General features: G+C 32.8%; 1 protein-coding gene across 1 annotated transcript; it reads right to left on the reverse strand.

Annotated features, from left to right (window-relative positions):
• Positions 1-10,223: 10,223 nt before the first annotated feature.
• On the reverse strand, positions 10,224-11,752 carry LOC142611637 (zinc finger CCCH domain-containing protein 23-like). Its single transcript, XM_075783733.1, has one exon. It carries the CDS (start codon positions 11,685-11,687, stop codon positions 10,614-10,616), a length of 1,074 nt encoding a protein of 357 aa, XP_075639848.1. The 5' UTR covers positions 11,688-11,752; the 3' UTR covers positions 10,224-10,613.
• Between the last annotated feature and the right edge of the window lie 11,807 nt (positions 11,753-23,559).

Genomic DNA, 23,559 nt, shown 5'->3' on the forward strand with positions numbered 1-23,559 from the left:
AGTTGTGATGGCAAAAATAGAAGAGGTATGGCGGTGGTGTGGTGGTGTCGGCAACAATAATGTGGTAATAGTGGTAGCTTTGGTGGTGTGATGATAGAGGAGATAATTGGTGTGTGTGGTGGGGGTGTTGGTAGCACCATAAATAAATAAATAAATAAAAGGATGAAGGCATAAAGGAGTGATGAAAAACGATTTTCAATTTTCTTCGACTCATTTTACGTTGACGATAAAATATATGTTTATTAATACATATACATACATATATATATATATATATATATATATATATATATATATATATATATATATATATAATCTTCTTTTATACCGTATCAATACCACTTCAAAAAAAAATTTCCTTGAATTATTAGTCTTCAAACTTGAATAAAAGGTAGTGCTTAGTGTGCATTTGGCATGATGAAATTTGTCAGCTTATTTTACTATTCAGTTTATTTTTGCTATTATTTTTGGACCCCATTGCACTTTTTGGTACTATTCATAGGTCACACTATACTTTTATCTTTATTTACAGTACTTTTAGCAAAAAGTTTTCAGTTTTAGCAAAATAAGTGGATCCCAAACAAACCCTTAGTGGACATATCTTATCTATGAAACTGAAATTGGAAAGAATTATTAGAGCATGACAAAGCTTAAAGCTTTGCAATTTTTCGTTCCCACTTTCAATATGTAATCTTTTTCCATTAGAAAACTATAGGCAAATCTATTTAATATCTTATATTCAATTGAAATTAATTCTTTTATGGATTTCCAACATGAATATTAGATTTCCAACATGAACATTAGTGGGATAAGAACCCTTCATATTAAAATCCTTCCATTCTTTTGAATTTTTTGTCAAATGTAAAACATGTAGCATTTATTTGATTTTGTGTGGTTTATATGGATTTTTTTAAGATTATTAAAATTTTAAAATACTATGTTAAAGAAAATTTGAATAATTAAATGGGAGAGATCCTTTTATAGATTGTGGAGTCCTACTATTTTCAATCGGTAGGTTGGTGCACACTTCAAATCATTTTGTCACCCATTAAATGGCGCAAAGAGAAAAAATGACCAAAACAAAACTATTTTGAAAACACAAAGATCTTTTCTTTTTTTTGGAAAAATATTGAGCCATGTGCTTTTATTTGAATTGTTTGAGATTTTAATTTTATTATCCAATAACTTCTTTCAATATTTGATTTTTATTAAAGGAAATTTGTGTTTACTCGGAGTATACAACTTTGAAAAAATAATCAATATCAACTCTAATGCTCTATTTTTGCCATTCTCAAAGAAATAATGAACTTTATGTTTGAGTGAGGCCCATCTTTTAAGTGAGGGTAGATTGTAATTAATTTCACCGTTACTATATTTACATATTAGTTAGCATTAAAATTGCGGTTGAACCAATGAACTATTGAAGGCTTGAAGCAATAAATCACTATATCGGTCTCTCAATTGTTAAACATTCGTACCATTTAGATAACTATGCTCAATGGATAAAGATGAATCTTGGAATCCAATGTGTGGAAAGGAAAATGAATGGTCTGCGTCACTGAAATGTACCAATTGAAGAGACAATGCATTGAAGATATTTGATTTTATGCACAACTCGTCTTGCAAGTGGGATATCAATTTCACGGACCATGGTATACATGGCCCCATGCGTTGGGTCATCCGGGACACAAAAAAATTCACAATTTTTATTATAATTCAACATGTGATGAGTTGTAAGTGATGAAAATATAGACCTATTATTTTTTCTTCACTACTCACAACTCACCACACGACGAATTGTGGTAAAAATTGTGGATTGTTTTGTGTCCCTCATTACCGACGAGGGAATGCATTACCCTACCATATCCATATGTTTGGACCCAAAAGATTGTTTTTTTTTTATTCTGGAACAAATGGATAATTGTTCTAGATACGATGTTTTAAGTTAAAAAGTCAGTTTTTTTTAGCTTCAAATTTTGGTAAAGGAACACACATGGACATGGCCATAGTAGTAAGATTGTTGAACCGATCCATGTGTTTCGGAGCAGACAAATACCTTTACCAAAGTGAAAGGGAAATATGAATGAGTCCAACAAACATGGCAACAATCAACTGCTAATTGAGACATCTACTTTAAATAATGAATATTGACTTTGTATCAATGGCGATAGAACATTCATCAATAATTCATTCATATTGATTATCTCGAGTCTCCAACCACTTGTAAATAGATCCCTCAATCCCATATGTTACTCATTATAGCACAAGCAAGTGTAGTTAGTAGTTACAAGGTGGGACAGGATGTTCAAATCTCTTTCCAATTATCGAATTATCAAAAAAAAATAGTTAAATACATATTTAAGAAATTTCCATGCCTAAGGAGTACTGTAGCTAACACAATCATTTTAAAAGGAAAAACTAAGAATGACAACCGGTTAAGTTTGGAACAAAAGACATTTTTTTTCAAATAAAAAGCTTCTAAATATAAAGCCCTATTAAATTTTAGGAATTTCATCTCAAATGGATTCTATATATATATATATATATATATATGAAATTTGAACATCTAAAATACTCTTTAACAAAATTTAAATATTAGTAAAAAAAAATTCACTAAATTAAAAATTATTTTTTTAAATAATAAATTAAACTGTATTTTAGTAGAGAAAGAAATGCATACTTACTTTTATTATAGAAATCTTAGTTCCTTGTAAAGTAAATTAATGAGACAGATATTTTATTAATTTAATACATAATTAGATTGGGTTGTGGTAGTTACAGAATAAAACCCGAAGGGCCAAACCCTTCCGAAATCCTAACGTATTTAAACATTTGGACTTAAAAGTCTTAAAACCTCCACAAACCTACTTAAAAAAATATCAAACACTTACCATTAGAGTTAGGTTGGGTCAAAAACCTACTAAATCTAATCTAATCCATTATCGTCCTTAAGAAAAACAAGATATTTTAAGGAAAGAGGAAAATTTTTCAATAAAGTAAAATTTAGATACAGTATATTAAGCTCTTCAATTAAAAATATATTGAATTTAACTATCATTGGAAAATTATTTGTGCTTCATTGGTTTATGCATCTATTTGTGAATTTAATTAAAAAACCTAATGTATTACACAAAATGATCTATATCTAAGTTTAGTTAATGTCAGTTTTATCCAATTTTAATTTGCTGCACCAAACCTAACTTTCTTCCAAGATAAATTAATTGGTGGTAGGAGCTAAGCTAGGTACAAGTGAGTAGTGACCATCAAAGAATGTAAGAAACGATCAATGTTTATCCAAGTGAAAGGAACTTAGGTCCCCCACAAAATTTAGTTGCCTCCTTGATGGAGACTTTGATTTTCCAAACTCCCCCAACCCCAGGAAAGATACTGGTGAATAGTTTGCAACAAAGTCACAAGACGCACAAATCAGATGCTGCAGTGTGGACCTGAAATAATTCTCTGTACTCTCTAGTGGTCGACGAGTTTGGATAGAAGGCAACGTTGACACATAAAAACAAAATACATCCCATTCACAGCAGCCTTATTAGGTTAAATGCATATGTTTTACCCATATATTTGGGTTAGAGCATCCACAGCAGTGGAGTTAAAAATTTAGCAATTTAGCTCTACCAAAAGTTACTTTATTTATTTTACTTACACACATGCTGCAACAGTGGATCTATTTTAGTTTTCAACACAATAAAATAATATAAACATCACAATAAAATAATATATCTACCATAATAAAATAATACATCTCACTACAATAAAAATACTACAATAAAAAGGTAATGTGAACACAAAATAAAAAATTAATTTTTTTTTAGCTCTCATGAACAGTGCACATCTATCTATAGATGTGCACTATAGCAATGAGCTAAAAAAATATAGATTTAGCTCCACTGCTGCAAGTGCTCTTACTAGATGAGTTATAGTTGTGCACTTATTCTTAGGACGGTAGTAGACAATTACCATGAGCCGAGAGCATGAGGTTTTTTTTTTTCCAGACATGAAAACAAAATACATCTCATTCACAACAATCTTATTAGGTTGTATGTATATGTTTTCTCCATAAATTTAGGTTACTGGATGAGTTATAGTTGTACACTTAGCCCTATCAAGGACGCTAGTAGGCAATAACTTTGAGCCGAGAGCATGAATTTTTTTTTTTTTCTTTTTTTTCAAACGCTTCCCATGGTAGGATTTAAACTTGGAACCTCTCACTTCCCAAACTTGTAGGATTGAACCCATGACCCCTGGCTAATCACCCTGGTGGTTCAAATATTACTATTACTGTGATATGTTATGTTTGATAGATGATAAAAAGTATATTAATGATAAGATTATATGAAAGTTTGGCTCATTCTCATTCTTATCCAGTTAATTTTTTTTTCAATTGAATTCTTTAACTTCACATTTGTTTTTATTGTAGTTTTTCTGCACACCTCTATTCAATCCACATCGTTAAGTTCATTGATACGATGTCATTTGTCTATTTTTCTATTTCACATTTGTTTTTTTTTTTCAGATGTGATATGTCATTTTTTTTTTTTTTTTTTCTTTTTTTCTATTTCACATTTGAAAATGATTTTTTCTATTTTCACATCTGAAAATGATTTATTGAATTAGTTGTTAACAATACCATTGTGACCAAGTTTGTATCGCACTCGTCATCTGAAAGAGATCAAAGCCTAATCTGGCTTCATGTTTTGGTGTTTTTTCCTTCTTTTGCTTTGTGTTCATGATCATGTTCGTGGTTTTTGAGTTTGATTTGGAAGATTTTGGATAGTTATAACATTTTTTTTTTCTCCTTTAATTGCAATTATCACCATGTTAGAAACTGAGATGAATACAATCGAAAAGATAAGCATTTCCCACTAGGCAATGTAGTAGGTACAAGCTTGACGCTAACCTGTCAAATTCAATTGAGTGATATTAATTTCTAAACTATTGAACACACAATGAAGTAGAAAGGATCCAAATCCATCCCCATCAAAATTGTTCAATCAATTAACTATACTTTTATCCAAACATAATCGATATTGTCGTCTCGTCTAAAAACGTACCATCTTAACACATGGATATAGCGATAAACACCAAAGATAAGAGAGTGCCAGATATTTGTATAGAAAGTAAAAATACACTCATAAGGACACAATGTTTAGTGCATTGAAAACGATTTTCACACCTTACAAAAACCCTTTTGTCCTTATAAAATTAAGCCAATTGTCAATTTCAATAATGCTGTCCGGTAAGTATCGCCATTGCACACGTGCGAGCAGGCACGGTCACATGCATGAATCCAATTTTTTTTTTTTTTTTATATAATGTTGGGATATGTTATTTATTACTGTGGCAAGGGAAACTCTACAAGTGTTTGGCAAAAATTAAAAAGTCAATTTATTTTACTATTTAGTTTATTTTTGCTATTATTTACAAGTTTTATTATATTTTTTGATATTATTTATGAGTCTCACTTTACTATTTTAATTAACTTTTATTTTTATTTACATTATTTTTAACAAAAATTAATTAATTTCAACAAAATAAACCGATCTTAAAATTATAAACAGAAACTTTAGAAAAATTATTCATTTTTAAGTTATTATTTTTTTAATGTCTGTTAATGCTAAGTTATTATAATTTATTATACCGACTAGAGTAGTACTTTCTCAAAAAAAAAAAAAAAAAAAAAGACTAGAGTAGTACATAAAATAAAGGTCATGTTCCATCACTTTCGTACATCGCTTCAGTTACAAAGCTCGCACGCGTGACTAAGCGCTGCGGCTGCCTACGGCCTATATTTAAAGTTCATTTGTTGAGAAGTTGTCAAGTTGATGGAAAATAATGGTTTATTCTTGAGGGTAAGTATTAATCATGATAATGTTTGATTACACTCTTAGGGTAAAAAAGAAAAGGTTGGAATGGTTTAAAAATATATATAAAGTAACAACAATGTTACTATTTATTTTTTGGGTTGATGGGACAATGTTACTATCTTTATAAATTTATAATTTATGGAGCTGATAAATTGTAATTAAAGTAATATCACATTTTTATAAACTCTCGGTGATATCATTTTTAAGATTAAATTTTATAAGGATGTGAGGGTAAAATTTAAATTTTACATGTTTTAATCTTAATATGGCACATCTTTATATCACATATTAAACAATAAACACAACTACGCATAATTAATTCTAATACTCATATGAAAATCTAAACTAATTAAAAGTTTATTAAAATATTATTAGGTGTAGTAGAAGTATTAAGTTCTAAGAAAAAAAAAATGATGTGTTATTCTATTATGGGATGGTTTTACACCAAATATTTATCAAATTCAAACACCTCACTTTTATTGTATGGCAATCACCATCCAACATAAAAGCTAACAAAATAAAATGATGTCCCTAAACTTTATAAGGCCCCATCTTTTTCCTTTTCTTTTTTCCTTTTCTTTTTAATTACTACCCCTTGTTTGGATAAGGTCAATGCCTATGACTCATTGGACTCAGGTACTCAACTACCATGCCATATTGAGTAACAAACTGGGTAACAAGGAGTCCTGGGACCCATCACCACTCCTATATTTAGGTCGAAGCGGATGGCGAAATTAGTATATTCCAGTCTTTTTGTCTTCTTCTTTTTTTCTTCTCTCACTCCTATTTCTCCCTTCCAAATATTACCCTATAAATGGTCCAATCTCATCCTCTTTCTCTCTTCCAAATATGACCCTAATAATTCATTTAAAATTAGTAATTTTTTCTTGGTTACCCTTTTCCTCCAATTTTATCCTTTCTCCTCTTCCTTCATTCCAAATATTATATTACAATTCTTATCCGATCTCTTCTTTTCCCTTGGTGAGAACACAAGATTCAAGGCCTCCAATTACATAAACCTATGAGACGTAAAAAGAAAACTGTACAGCCAATAAACTTATGAATTACTTAGTTTCTATGATTTATTTTATTTATGTAATTGGTTATTAAGAATTTGATTCATTATCTTATTAGCTTAACATTGTTAGTTTTTTTTTTTTCTTCTTTTTTTTCTATTAGGATAATAAGTTTGGAACTCTACTGAACTCATGATTCAATACTAATAATTCTATGACCATAATCTTTCCCACAACTATCATATGTAACTGACTGTAGATCTTTGTAAAATTAATAGGTAGTCAATCATAATCAGTTACATCAGATTAATTTTGACAAAAAAATGTGGCACAAAAATTGTGGTCCTAAAATAACTCGTTGATTTTTTTTTACTACTTGGGTAAGTAATACTAAAATTTATGGTGGAACTTATCTAGAGAAAACTTGGTATTTTATTATTATTATTATTTTTTTTTTTTTTTTTTTTTTGCTATTAGGACAATAAGTTTGGAACTCTACTTGAGAAACCCATGGTTCAATACCAATAATTCTATGACCACAATCTTTCCCACAACTATCATATGTGATTGACTATTAGTGATGGAGAGAAAGTAATAGATCTATATGAAAGTGATAGGTAGTCAATTATAGTCTGTTACATCAGATCAATTTTGACAAAAAAAATATGGCACAAAAGTTGTGGTCCTAAAATAACTCGTTGAATATTTTTTTTACAACTTGTTTAAGTAATACTACAATTTATGGTGGAGCTTTTCTAGAGATAACTTGGTTTTTAAGTAACTTGATGAATATATCTCTAACAGCATCGTCAACAAATTTAATCCGTTAATTGTCCGAAAATGCTACCACATTGTATAGTAGTAAATTGGATGCTATTAATAGGTACGTATTGAATTTAATCTCATCACTAGATGTGTGAATGCCCATTTTTAAGAGAATTCCTCCCATCCAACTTCACTATCCTTTATTTTTGGCTTGAATGAATCCTAGAACATAAACTTTCTCCATAATTTTTTGAAATAACAGGTTGTGAACACGGGAAACACGGGTAAATAAAGTGATGTAAATTATAAGTTCATATAAAAATGACTGTTTACTGCTCATAATTTGTCATATCAATAGGGTAAAACGTTATCTTAGTATCAAAATTGTTTTAGCTTTTATTAACGAGTGTCTTAAAGTCACAAATTAAGGAACATTTAATATTCTATTAATTGATATTTTATATATTTTTAAATAATTTTTATTTCACACTAGTTATTGTACACAACGGTATAAGCACAGTACTGAAACGTGACTCACAATTTTTAGTGAAAGGTGTATATGTACAATTGTGTGTAGCAATCCAACATATCAGTAGGGTAAAACGTTATCTTTGTTTTAAAAGTGTTTTAGCTTTTATTAACAAATGTTTAAAGTCACAAATTAGGGAACATTTAATATTTTAATACATGATATTTTTATATATTTTTAAACAATATTTATTTACACTAGTTATTACACACACGACCGTACACACAATACTAAAATTGTGACTCACAATTTTAGTGAAAAATGTGTATGTATGTGCATTGTGCAGCAATCAAACATAACCAGCAAAGTGTGCAGTAATATTTAGCCTTAGTTAAGTTTGGGTACTAGGTTTTGCGTCCACGTCTTCAGACAGGCAAAATGCGTTTCAACTTTTTTTTATTTATTTTATTAAACCAACGCCTATAGCACTGTTCATGCAAAATGAACAGTACATCTAAGCTTATAAACAGTAATTTTATCGTAAACAATAATTTTTTATTATTTTCAATTTTCAGCAAAATATGTAGTATTCAAGCTTACCTTTATTTTTTTACCGACTTTGTTTATCCAAACTCACCCTTATTCTTTTACCGACTTTGCTTAGAGAGTACATAGCCAAACGGAGCACAATGGCACATATATTAAGGACTTTAGTGATGGAGCAATCTTTGGCATTCATAGACAAGCCCACCAACATAAACCCACTTTTTATAGAGCCGCCACTACAGTATCTCCCACCCCCAAGTAACTTTAAAGGCCTTGTAAGTGACGTGATTATAAGAATAGGACAAAAATTAAACCAAATCCAGGAGCCACCGGCCACTTTGTCTGCCTTGTACGTTATATTTTATTAATTCTAATCATGTTTTCCTTACAAATGGCCCCATATCTCTCCCTCTCTCAAAGCAAAAACTACCACCTCAGCCTTTGAAATGGAGAGAGTAAGCAGATTTTTCCCAAGGAGCCCACAAAGAGTTGGTGCTTGACCATATCTTGTCCCTTCAAAACTTTCACATCAAGGATTTCTTTTATAAAATTGTCAAGTACAAGTGGCACAAAAGAGATAAACCAAACTAAAATATGTTTAAAGCAGATAAGGACAGGTTTCTCAGTTCAAAACCACGTCACAAATCTCATCTTGTTCAGATAAAGCTTCATATAGTTCTCTAAAGAATTTATTATCACTTAAAATACTAAGCAGTAGAACAATAGAACATGATTTGATTCTTCTGGTTTTTCTTTTTTGGGGTGGTGTGCAATAGCAAATAAGGCTTGGTGCTCAAGCTTGTAGAATCAAAAAACAATTGAGAAGTTGCATCAATATCACATGTAGCCCTTGAAGATAGAAAACAACATCTCAAGAAGATAGACACCCACACCATTTAAGATTTATTGGTACTAATAAACATCAAAAAAGCTAAGAGGGCAGGAAATCACTTTCAATAGTTTGATTGGCTTCCTAGAACTAATCCAACCAAAGACCAAAGAAAATGAAACATGGCATAACATTTCAGAACAGAACACAACCAAATCACAAGTAGAAATAAGGTATTCATCAGCATTCCAGTGAATTAGACTGTATATAAAACAGACATACAATAACTCTAAAAACATGTCGGGTTTGCATCGCAACCAAAATCGAACAAGCGAAACCTATATGATCATTTTTAGATACATGTCGTATTCATGTTGCATGCAAATACCATAAAAGGCCAAACAATGAACCCAAGAAATTAAAGAGATGCAATGAACCCAAGTGAAATCAGACAAAATACAAGAGTTACACGTGATTATTTTTTTATAAATGTTATGGACATGACACAAGAAACCCATGATCAAAATGAGATTGATGCTCACATTATTAGTCAGCATTATTAGTCTATCAAGAAACTATTAATCAATATGATTAGTTTGTCGAGAATCTATAACGCACCACAAAATTTGGATACTAAAATATCGAAACAATTAAACACAAGATGAAAAATATATGCAACAAAATTTGGATACGAAAATAACCGAACAGTTCACCCAAGATGAAGATAATATGTAACAATACATTTTAATTGCCAAAAACATGTACAATGATAATAATACTCCGAGAAAATTAGACAGAGAATCCAGAAAGTTAAAATACAAATCATAGACAAATTGATCAAACCAACTGCTACTCATTCTTCGGCAGTCTGAGAAATCCTTCTTAGTCTGTACAAAAAGAGTTGCCATTTTTTTTTTTTAATCTCGGGGGGGAGAAGCACAAAACAGAGACTCGGATCTCTCTTCCTAACCCATTGAGCATTTACAATGAAAAATGTCCAAAATCAACATAATATTTACAGAGTCAGAAGAATCAAAAGCCACCGATTTCTTAAACCCCAAAAAGATATATATATACTTAAAAAGACGGAAATGACTCGGTGAGTCAATTCACTTAACCAGCTCCGACACCCAACCAAAATCAGGACCAGACACGGCCGAGTCAACTCGTCGGAGCGAGTTCTCCTTACTGAGTTTCGCATACATCTGGGCTCGTACGCCCCTCCCAGACTCCACCCTCTCCATCGCCGGCTCTTCCTCGCACTTCATTTCCCACAGGTCGAATGGACCGAGTCCAGAACGAGTCACGCTCCGAGTCGGAGTCGTTGGAGTCGAAGGACTGCTACAGAACCCGGGTCGGACAATCGACGCACGGGGCGACCCGAACCCAGATGGCGAGACTGACCCCACTTGATTCCCCCAACCGCCACAACCGCCACCCATTTTCATCTTCCGCATAGAAGCAACGAGTTCGCTCACCGATTTTCCCGATCCAAACGAACCGAGTCGGCCTTCAGTCGGCGACAGAGGCGGCGAGTCAGACTGGGGAGAAACCGGTGGCGACACCAAAATCGAAGTGGGCGACGAAACAAACTTCGACCCACTTTCCCTCCCACTCTGTTGAGTCAAGACTCGGAGTTGCTGCGGCGAGTGAGCGAAGAAACAGACTTTCCGACCACAACTCGGCCCGTCCTTACAGGGCTGAGTCCGATACCGATTCGGATGCAACCAACACTCGAAAACCCCGTGAGCGAACTCGCACGAGTCACCTTTCCTACAATTCCCTTTGCGAAACTCAGGACACGCTGTACCAGAATAATGAAACTTCAGTGGGTCCCTCCGACGAGCCTTCTCGCCAGGATGCGCGTACGGACACTCAGTCCAATCGTGCGACCTCGCACGTGCGCACCTCCGAACCTTAAACTCGTACATCCGAAAATGGTCGCACGAGAACGCGTCCTGTACGACGTCCGAGAACGAGTACGACTCGTCGTTCTCGTTTGACGGCAAGTAACGGTGCAGAGCGGCGAAGGAGTCGAGCAAGAGAGAGTGGTCTCCGTTACCGGCATTGGCGTTATAGTTAACGGAGAAGTTCGCTAATGGGGACGAAATCTGAGACGCTTGATCGTCGAATGGGTCCCACGGAGGCACTTGGACCGTTGGATTTGGATTACCAATCATCATCGTAAACTTGAGGGGTCTGAATAGGACTTACAGGTTTTTTTTTGGATAGTCAGTGAGGTTATGGTGTCCGTCTCTGAAATATAAACTGCTCTGGGAGAGAGAAACAGACTCCTTTACCCTGGTTTGGTTAATATTTAACTACGGTTAGGTTTTAATATCTCGTCCTTTTAGGAGTTTAATTTATATAGAGTGGGACGCCTCAGTTTTCTTACCGTGCATCCTCTTCTTTGGTACCATTGGTTAAAGATCACGATCCTCTCTGTATTTTTTTGTTTTGGAATTTATGTTGATTTTTTTTACATTTTTAATATATGATTATTATATATCACCTTATTGTTTAGGAAAAAACAATAATATTGCAGTAGTAAAAATCTAATGTCTCACAACAAAAAACATGATTTTTCGCGTTTTCAGTATTTGATAGTATCAGAAAAAAAAATTTTGAGTCAAAGAAAAACTATTTTTGATCTTTTTGGTCAACATAAAAAGTACTTTGACTTATTTTTAGATATTCTTTTTCGCTAAATATTTTTGGAAAAAAAATTTATCTCACAACAAGCTAAATAAGGAAATTTTAAGGATCATTTTTCTAACACATTTAAAATGCTACCAAATATAGGAAAATTAGATAGCTTTATGGAAAATACGTTTTGAAAATTGACTCATTTTCTATAAAATATTAACATCGAAACAAATAGAGAAAGTAAAAAATAGATAATAATTAATATATGAATATACCAAATGATGTGATATTATATACACCAATAGATTTATGAAAATTAATTATTCACAAGCTAAGTGTAGAATATATTTGTTCTTATCTCATATGGTTCAAAAAAATCTAAACATTTTTGTAAGGACATAAGTCGAATCTTCAATCCACAATTAAAAGGGAATGGGCTTGAAAAGCCTTTTACAATAAATTTGTAGAGAGTGGGCTTGAAATCTAGATTTTGAGGGTGGTTCAAATAACAAAAAAAGAAAGGGCCTCGGGCTCAATGGCACAAACAAGAAGTTAACTATAAGAATATGAATGAAAAATTTTTCTCAGACACAATCCGAGGATAGTTTATAGTATTGCTTCTCAAGGGTGATTACAATTATAGATCGTTAGATTATCATATGCTATTCTTTCTTCTTTCTCAAGAAAAAAGCCTCCTCTCTTTCGAAGGTCTTTTCCCTTATTTATACTTCCTCTTCTTTTCTTTATCATTTTTCATCTCATGGTTGTAACGCTGGTTTTGGATACTTGTCCCATCAAATTTCCCCGAAGTCCTCTAGGGTCAGGGACCAAGTTCCAAACCTCATGCTCAGGTCTCCTTCCTCCATTAATGCAGTCAGTATATCAATTGCAGAGTTTGTAATGTGTGGGCGGTGGTAGCAACTTTACCTTAGATATTCCACCGCTCTTCTACTGTCCTCCACATGTACCGTGTCTTTCCGTAACCATAAGATTTTTTATAACATAGCTTGGGGATATTAAACCTCCCTTCCTATGATCTCGGCTTCAATATCCGAGGACGAATATCTTCCTTGGACATAATTGTTCACTCGTTTATCACATTTTTACCTGACATTTTCTTTATGAGGTACATTCATGTACTCCTAGATCATTTGATGTCCTCGGATTGGGTTTTTAGCCCAATAGACTTTGTTGAACCATCCTTTGTAAATTACTGGGCCCAATGTCCCTACAATTTTTTTTATAATGTTTACAAAAAATCTAAAACTCTTAAAGAATATCGTGCAATGCATTGGTTTTAAATTAAAATTTTGAATTTTCAAAATTATCCTCCATTAAAGTTTAAAAAAATAAAAAACAATATCAACCTTTCAAAGAAAGCAAATGATATGTTATGGAAGATATTAAAAGGAACTCATTGATTTCTTTTAAAATGAAAAAACCTTTGAAACACCCTAAAAGAAACCAAAGATCAACAATAAGGGGATGAGACAGTAATATTTATCTTCTTATTGTGTATGATATACACTGATTAGATTTTGCAACAATTATAAAATGAATTCCTTGTTTGTACAATGCATGTAATTAATTAATTATCCCCAATGTTAATAAGTTCGAAATTTGCAGTAATCCTTTTGTTCATTTGGTTCTTAGTCCCAGTTTTATATTTTATGAACACTTCCAAATGTTTTTTGAGGAAGAACATTTCCAAATGTTGATCTTTGGATTTTAATAAATTTAGATGGGTCATTAACATAACATTACAACAAAATCTTTTAAAAATCACCCCAATTCATTATTATGTATTAAACTAAGAAGTTCGATATTCTCATTTAATGGATTTACAAGGCTTCTTTCCGCACATATTTTATATTTGTCCGTATGTATTTTACACTTTCCCTTATAGTTAGTTTGGGTAGAAAAATTTAATTTTATTAATATATAGATTTGAAATATTAGGTATAAGAAAATATTTTAAATCCATAATTTAAGCAAAATCCCCAAAACTTAAATTATCAAATGCTCTTAAATTTATAATATCAAGTAATATATGCTAGTAATCAACGAATCTAAACACAACCTTAGTGAATTTATGATTCCAAATTATTTATTTATTTATATAGTCAAAATTTGCACATCAATTTCTACCATGACAACAATCAATGTAATCTTAATTTCAAGTGGATAGAAAAAGTCTAAAGTAAGGACTATTTAATTATTTATCAAACGGAGGTATCAAGTAATGTTTGCTAGTAATTGGTCCTAAAATTCTTTGAATTTAAATCATCGAATCTAAAGTCTAAACACAACCTTAGTGAATTTATGATTCCAAATTTTGTATTTATTTATATAGTCAAAATTTGCACGTCAATTTCTACCATGACAACAATCAAATGTAATCTTTAATCTTTCAAGTGGATAGAAAAGTCTAAAGTAAGGACTATATATCAAATGGAGATATGGTTTTACCATAAAGTTTCAGGATCACTTGTTTATAAATAAATAAATAAAGGTTTCAGGATCACTTTATTTTCTCTTTAGTCTTTACCAAACAACTGGCACAGATTTATTGTCCACAACATACACATATATTCAATATCTCTTATTCTATTAGTGGCCACTGAGTTTACGGCACATCATTTTCACTCCAAAGAAAATCTATCTAATTCAATATAAAAAGATGATATATAGAACTAAAGAGATTAAAATCTATAATTTTGCAAAATTCAAGAATAGAATTTGAATGAAAACATTAATGTGGTGTTAGTTTACTAATTTAACTTCTTCTTTTTTTTTTTTTAAGCAAGCACACATAGGATCAATGTAAAGCAACACAGGTTGTGGACCTTGTTATCAATAAACCAACAACGCCGGTTGTTTTTTGTTTTCAAAACAACACACAGGTTGCGGACCTTGTGGTCAATAAACCAACAACGCCTTGTTTTTAATTTTGTTTTTAATTATACTTTGATATCTCAGTTTAACCCGTAGCAAAATTCTTGGCTTTGCCCAACGTTTAATAGAAATCTAGATATACGTGAGTATCTAAGTTCTCCTAAGTATTTATAATATTTGCATCAACATCTGCAAAAATTTATACTTATTTTAATATAAGAACCTACTTATGTGTTAGGAGCTTTACGAGTTGCTGATGATGACATGAGGAATTGGAGTGTTTGGGCAACATCAAGCCAGTCACTTGGCTCTATGTTTTCTTAACACACCAATGACTCTTTGAGGGGGGACAAGTCCAGTCTCCCTGCTGGATTCAGAATGATAAGCATGATAAGGAGCAGCATGTAGAGGCACCTTGCTCCACATGATGCCCCAACACCATGGCAGAGGAGGGTCATGGTGGGCATAGATGGGTTTGATGATGATGAGCAGCAACAGGTGGTGCAGACCCTATGAGATGGTGCATGGCATTGGTGGCTTAGCTGATGGTTGTTTTGTGTGTGGGCTTGATGGCTTGAGTGCAAGACAGTGCTGGGCTGCTGTGATGATGATATGTTGTGCAAGGTATTGGACTGGTTAGTGCTGGCAGAATGCATGGACTTGTGTGAGTGAGCTGATGGCAGTTACTTAATGTGCTGCATATAGGCATACTATGTGGGCTATGATGTTGATGAGAAGAGCTTGGGCAGGGGCCAAGCCTTCTAACACATGATGGAACAATTGTGTGTGGGTAGCTGAAGCATGGGCAGAAGCCCCATGATGTGCTGAGACATAGGCCGGCATGTGCATAATGTGCAGCAGCAGTTATCAAGCAATTCCTAACTTGCTGGATGTTCAGACCTGCTGTGTAAGGGCTGGAAACGTGGAGAGCAAGTTAAGATAGCATCAGCTAAAGGTGTCCTAAGTCAAATCACATGTGATAGCAAGTCTTGAACAAGGGGCAGTTACTTGGCAGTAACTGCCATGACAGTTATTTCTGTGTATTTATCTAAGGCTGTTGGGGCTGTCAACAGCAGAGTGTGTAATTTTGGCTTAGAGAATTTCGTTTGTATTCTCCAAGCTTCCTTTGTACTTGATATTAAGTAATAAAGGTTGGGGTTGGTGCCCTGTAAATACTGTGTGTGTGAATTCTCTTGATAATTCTGTTCTAAGTGTTCCTGCAATGTGTGTGTATGGTGCATTGGCTGAGACTAAGTCAGGGGCTTAGTGCCATCACAAGTAGAAAATTTAAAAGAAAAATTGACCCTGTGACAACTAATATTAGAGCTTGGCTACCATGTCTTCGGACACAAAGGCAAGGGTGACTATCTTGGAGAACATACTCGGAGTTCCTAGAAAGGGGGAACAACGTTTTGTGTGTGATAGATTGGAAGCTGTCTCTGCAGAAACTGTTGTGGTGAAGAATGATCTTGCAGAACAGAGGGATATTGTGCTAACTTGCGTCGAAGAGTTTGCTGCTACACTGGACACCCAGAACCAAGCAGCAAGAGAGACCCAACATCAACTTGAAACAGAAATCGACCTGTTGGAGAGAGCAATGAATGACCTGCCTAGGGAGGGGAAAGTGGCTACCAAAGTAAAGGTGCCTGAATCAAGGCCCTTTAATGGTACCAGGAATGCCAAGGATTTGGAGAATTTCCTGTAGGATATGGAACAGTATTTCAAGTCTGCTAAGGTGCCTAGTCAATAGATGGTGACGATTACTAGCATGTATCTTTCAAGGGATGCCAAGTTATGGTGGAGAACCCGTGTGAAAGATGATGCAAATTCTGGTAAAGGGAAAATTGACTTGTGGGAAGCCTTAATGAAATAATTGAATGACCAGTTCTTGCCTACCAACATTGCATGGGTTGCAAAAGACGCCTTGAAGAAGTTGAAACAGATTGGTACGGTGAAAGAATTTGTCAAGATGTTCAGTTTTTTGATACTGGATATCAAGAACATGTCAAAGGAGAACAAACTGTTCAATTTCATGTCTGGCTTGCATCCTTGGGCACAGTTGGAGTTAAAGAGGCAGGTTGTGCGTGATTTGCCTACTGCTATGTTTGTTGCAGATGCCTTAGTGGACTAAAAGTTCAATAAGCCCAATGGGGACGAGGAAAAACGTAAGTCCAAGGACAAAGGTAAAGATAAGCAGAAAAAGGATAAGCAAAAGAAAAATTGGGATAACAAGAGCAAGGGAGAGAGTTCTACCTCTCAACCAAGCAAAGAATAACCCAAGCTTAATGCTGGCTGCTTCATTTGCAATGACTCTCATCGTGCAAGAGACTGTCCAAAGCGTGAAAAGCTTAATGCCATGGTTGCTGAAGATGGTGGTGGGCAGTTTGATGAAGAAGTTCCTAGCAGAGTGAATCCCTTGCAATTGCTGAATGCACTACGTGCTGGAGGTACTTCTAGGGGTCTGTCTTATGTTCAAGTGGAGATGAACAAGAATGAGGCTGAAGGTATGCTTGATTCTGGTGCTACCCACAATTTTGTTACCGATCCAATGGCTGGGTCTGAAAGTGTGCAAGTGTCTAAGTAATATCAAGGCAGTAAACTTAGAGGCAAAACTTGTGTTGGGAATTGCTTATGGAGTAAAGTTTAAGGTTGGCGAGTGGACAGGCAATGTGAATTTCCTAGTCATGGAGTTAGATGATTTTGGTGTAATTCTAGGTGATGAGTTCCTGGTGGCTGCTAAGGCTGCCTTACTACCATTTGGAGAATTGTTAATCCTTGATGAGAAATTGTCATGCTATGTTCTTGTAAGGCGTGGGGCAGGAAATAGCAAGATTAGCAAGGGGCGGCGCTAAGTGTAGTTGACAACCACCCTAACTTGAATTTTATTTTTTAATATATCTTAAAATTTTGAATTTTAAATTAATATGGCTCATTGACCACCCTAAAAAGAAAAAAAAAAAAAAACTTGATCACCAAAAAAAAAAAAAAAACTTGAACACCTTAAATAACAATTTGAGCCCATTAAAAATTAAATTCAACTTCTCCAAAATTTTGGTCCATTGAATGTTGAACAAAAAAATTGTGACAAATGTAATATTCACAACATTTTCACAAACATTTTCGCAATAAATCCTAAGTAGTAGGTTGTTATTAGTGGACAAAAAACAATTTCATTGGTATATTCAAATTAGAATTATTAAAAATTTATCACCTAGGCTTTGTTGTGTAAGTGCTACAAAAATGATGTGGACATAACACTTTCAAAAATTGTCCAAACAACAAAGCAACCTAAAAGCCCAAAATTGAATGTTTAATGGTGATTTTTTAAATTGTATTTTCAAAGGACATATTTTAAAATTGCTACTTTTTTATTAAAAAAATGCACACTTTCAAATAGTTAGTCCATCAGGACTTGCTTTAGTCTTTAGCAAAATTTGTTGGATTTATGTGTTACATTTTTTTAAAAAGGTAATGCACTTTGTTTATATTGTTACTTATTTAGGCAATATGTTGGTAATTGGAAATGAGATCAATAGCTTAATGATTGCTTAATTGTGTATATTGAAGGAAATTTTAAAATTTTACGTATTTGGATGTAGTTTTTTTTTTGCGATGTTAATATATACAAATTATATTTTTATTAAATTTTTTAATTTGAATTTTTTTGATGACCATCCAAAAAAAATTATTGGAGTCGTCGCTGCTACCATCTACTATCTTCCTTTATATTCATAACACATAAAGAAAGAATAAAAAACTAAGGATCTTGTTAACATAGGTAATTAGAGCATTTATTAATAACCATTTCACTAAGAATATAAAAATAAATAAATTGTTTTTTCTTTTCCTATAAAAAGTTTCTAAAAATATTTCTCAAACTAATGCCTTTAGGGCATCGATTACCTAAAAATTAAATACAAAATTAATATTGTTAGTGTAAATATACATGGTTGCTATAATAACTATGTATTTTTAAAATAAAGCAAAATTATATGTTTACTATAACAACCGTATATTTTTACACAACTTTACAAATATACATGGCTTTTAATATGGGTGAATTTTGAGCTTATAATATTTTTCTATTATATAAGAGTGTTTATGCAATTGTTCTTAAATTTTAAAACCAAATAAGAATATGTTTAGTGTGTGTTTGCGTAGCAAACGCGGCAGACGTTTTGCTTTTTTTAGTGAGTCCTAGACATTGCTCACGGAACCATAAATATGAAAAACATTGTAAGAAGTAATAAATCTAAGTCTCACGGGTAATATTCATAATTTTAAAATTATTTTGCTCTGTTATTTTTATCAATAAACTTTTAATTTCCAGCCATAAGAATTCAAAAATGGTGAAGAATAATATGAACAAAACGCCACAATCATTTTCACGCACAAGATTATCCTATTACAAGCAATACAAACCATAATTTATATGGACCACATTGATTTCTTTCCACTAATAAATTTGTAACAATAATTAAGGTCGGTGCAGGAAAAAAGCAAAGACAAAAACAACAAATAAAACCGGCGATTGCAGGGACTTCTCTCACTCAACCACTGGACATAACACAAGCTCGTGCTTGTGTAAGAGAGAGTTGAATATCCTCTCCATGAAGTTTGAACCCAGAAAAAAAAAATCAGTAAGGAACAGCCACGTGTCCGCCTGTCACGTGGGGGTGTGAAATTTCACAGTCCGTATATTGTACACGTGGTTGGTGAGAATTAAAGTTAGCGGTGACGCGCTAGTTCTGACTGACTCTCAGAGACACTGCATGCAGTTGATATTTACGCGTGGCTTTGAATGTGCATGTGGCTCTCGATCTCTACCTTTGCCTTTAGCCTTTGCCCCCTCCCTCGAGATCCTTCTGTTCTGATATTGACGAGACCTTTTTTCTTCTTTAACTTAAAGCCTTAATAGAATAGAATAAATGAATGATAATGATCATTCTGCTTCGGATTTAATATTTTATCCCCAAAAGGAGAACCTTTGCTGTGTGGTTCTCGGAGTATAGGCCGGCTCTATCTGAAACGTGGCGTCGTTTGTATAGCATTAGCTTAACTAGTAGTCTAGTTCTATACTATGATCGTTAAAATCGTGACACATGTTATACTCTTGATAAGTTTATTAACACAAACTTTAACCACAAATTTTGCCAAGTTTTGATGTGATGTCTTGTAAAATAGTCAAAAGCTCAAACTATCAATTGTGAAAATATTTTAGGCTTCTAACAGGTTTCAAACTAACAATAGGGATAAAAAAAATTAATCTAAAAGAGAATAGGCATATAACATCAAGATTTACTTGATTTGATATAGCATATATCCACAGGGAACAAATTTCATTATAATAAATTTGAGATAATACAAATTAGTATAGAGACACTTTCACAAACTTAAATTTCAAATACATCTAAATAGCTCTCTCTCATAAATACAAACCGAAGAACCAAAAGTTCACAAATTCTAGATACAAATATCAAATATAAATTGCGCACAAACCAAAGAAAGAGCCACAAAGCAAATCCAAAAGTTGCAATACACTAATGGCAACAAACTTCTCTCACTATTTCAAATTGCAACTCACAAATATTAAATAACTAAATAAGAGAGAACCTTTTTTTCTCACACCACCCTCTCACACTCTCTAATTTTTTGTAGCAACACTATGCTTATAGAGGAGATTTGAGTTGGCTAGTATATTCAAAATCAAGAAGGACTAGACTTTTTTTTCACACATAAAAAGAGAATCACTCATATTCCAAAAAGAATTTCAAATCAAGTAGTAGAAAAGACTATGAATAAAGTTCCTTTATTCTACAGTGATGGACTATGAATAGTTGAAAAAAGAATTATATAAAAGTGATAAACAGTTGCTCATAGTTTACCGACATAATAAAATATCATATAAAAGTGATAAACAGTTACTCACAGTTTACCGACATAACTTTTTTTATTGACAAATGTGCCACAAAATTTATGATGGTTAAGAACTCCTAGTGTCCGACATAGTACCACCCCCCTTCAACCTTCACATGAGGAGCTGGACCCCAATGAAGTGAAAGCACGGCCATTCATATTAGAGATTATCTCACAGAGTGGGGCTCAATTTCTTTTTCAGTCATATTGGGCTTTTTGTTTTTTATGAGATAGATTGGGCTTAATTAGCCATTAATTATAGTCTGAGCTAGTGTCCAAAAATTCATTATAAACGCAGATGTCTAATCAGTTATAGACATCTCCATTCAATTGCAAACTCAATTTTTATGTACCACTTAATGTAGTGTTTCAATTTCTGATGAGAGATTGTTCGTCCATCGTTTAAGGTGGTGAAACTTCTGCATAGACAATGTGAAGAAAATAATTGCACAGAACTTTTGGCAAAGGAATAAATATAAGAAATATTTTTATGTTGTATTTGGACTCTCTCACTATTATTGTTAGCCAATTACTGACTAATGCATGAGTGTTAGTTATCCTAAACTGTTTTGTAGTTAATCTCTGTTTTAATTCAATTGAAAAGGTGTGTTAAAGATAAAATCGAGAGTGTGGATTTTGTCAAAGATTGATGTTAATTAACACCACTTGTATTATTGTAATGCTTTAAGAAGTGACATTTACTAATTAATTGAAATGCACAGACTCTCCCACTATTACAGTAAGCTAATGCATGAGTGAGTGTTGGTTAGCCTAATCTATTTTGTACTTAATTCTTGTTTTAATAAAATTGAAAAAGTGCGAAAAGATAAAGTCGGGTATGTGGAATGTGTCAAACATTGATGTTAATTAACGCCACTTGTATTATTGTAATGCTTTAAGAAGTGACAATTACAAATTAAATTGTAGCTTCGTGAATACGTCTATTCCATCAAAACCTTTTTTTATATTAGGTGTTGTATGTTAGACTCTCTAATTGAATTCAATTATGTGGTTTTGTTGACTAATAAATTATATAGTTAAATTTAATTATTTTTTAAAAAAAGACCACTAATTTTAATATATTGATCAATAGAACAATATGGCTAAATTCAACTTGAGAACTTAAGGTATAGTGTCTAATCTATTATTTTTAATTTAGTAAAATAAGTTGATACTTTTTTTTAATAAACAGTAATACTTATTAGAACACACATGAAAATAGTAATATTAGTGTTTTAAATCCAGTTTATAACACATTATTTAACCAGAGTACAATTACAAAAAGGCCTAATTTTTGTAGTTGAAACTTTGGCTTCAAATATCCTTAAAAAAAATAATCATTCACCTAAACCATTATATAAGGTTGTCCCAGTTACTAGATTCGTGGAAATTATTGACGCTTACACTTAGTGCTAAATAATGTATATATTTATGTTATTTTATGGAGTTGATCAAATGTAAATCTCATTATACCGTGTCTTTTGGCCTTGTGCTTACCCCATGTTACCTAATGTGGGACAGTAACCGGAGATTAACAATAAAAAAAGCAAATTACCGGATTTGACTCAACTAGCAAGGTATATTCTTATCACATGAATGTGGTGGGCCGGGGTGTCCTTTGCATCACCGTGTGGCAAGCCCATCCAATAAAATACAGTCCGTATTTCAATGTGCCTTATTTTTTTTCAGTAGGATACGTGGTTTCTGAAATCATAGCCATCATATGTGGTTCCTAATGTGCCATCTGTTACTACTTTAATTTAAAATAAAGTGACTATATTTTTATTTTATTTCAAGTTGGAGTTTTTAAAGTTTCTTTCAAGGTACAATCTAGTCGGATTTATCTTATTTTTATCCCACCAAACTAAACGCACATAAGATTTTGTAGTCTATGACGGTAAAACCTTTTTATTTTTTATATTTTTCTTCTTAGAAGTAACTGTGACGTAATGCATATTCTTTTCTATTTTTGATAATTTTATAGTGATAGACGGCGAAAAAGTATTTTATATTAAATAATACTACGTCATTTGTATCTAAATTAGATATGAATGATGGAGAGATATACATATTTTAACATGTCTCACACTTATTAAATTTTGATACTATTAATCTGGATATTAAATACCTTCTCGTGAATGTGAGAATTTAAATCTTAGATGTGTTTATTAGAATAATCATAAGATGCTAGTTGAGTTACAAAACTCTTGACATGATGCGTATTCCTTTTAATTTCCTTAAAATATGAAATTTTGACTCCTCCAAAAGCAAATGAATTGGAATTTGAAAAGGAATGGATGAAGTTAGATAACTTTAAAAAATAAAAAATAATAATATCCCCTCCTCCCTTCCAATAAGGGGGCGAAAGATCAAATAGGAGGAATATAATCAGTACTGAGTACTGACTACCCCCTTCACCTTTTCTTTTCTTTGCACTCAACATATTAACATACTAGTACTTCACCTCTAGTAGTCAAGTGGTTCATTTATACTAATAAAGTTTGCTTTCAATCGATGAAGGCGAAAGATTTGTAAGGCAGAGCTGGGGAAGTTTCATTGGCATTTGTCAGTTTTCCAATTTTCATAGGTAAAGTTTTG

Source organism: Castanea sativa, chromosome 1, assembly GCF_040712315.1.
Source record: "Castanea sativa cultivar Marrone di Chiusa Pesio chromosome 1, ASM4071231v1".
In the NCBI taxonomy this organism is placed as follows: domain Eukaryota; kingdom Viridiplantae; phylum Streptophyta; class Magnoliopsida; order Fagales; family Fagaceae; genus Castanea; species Castanea sativa.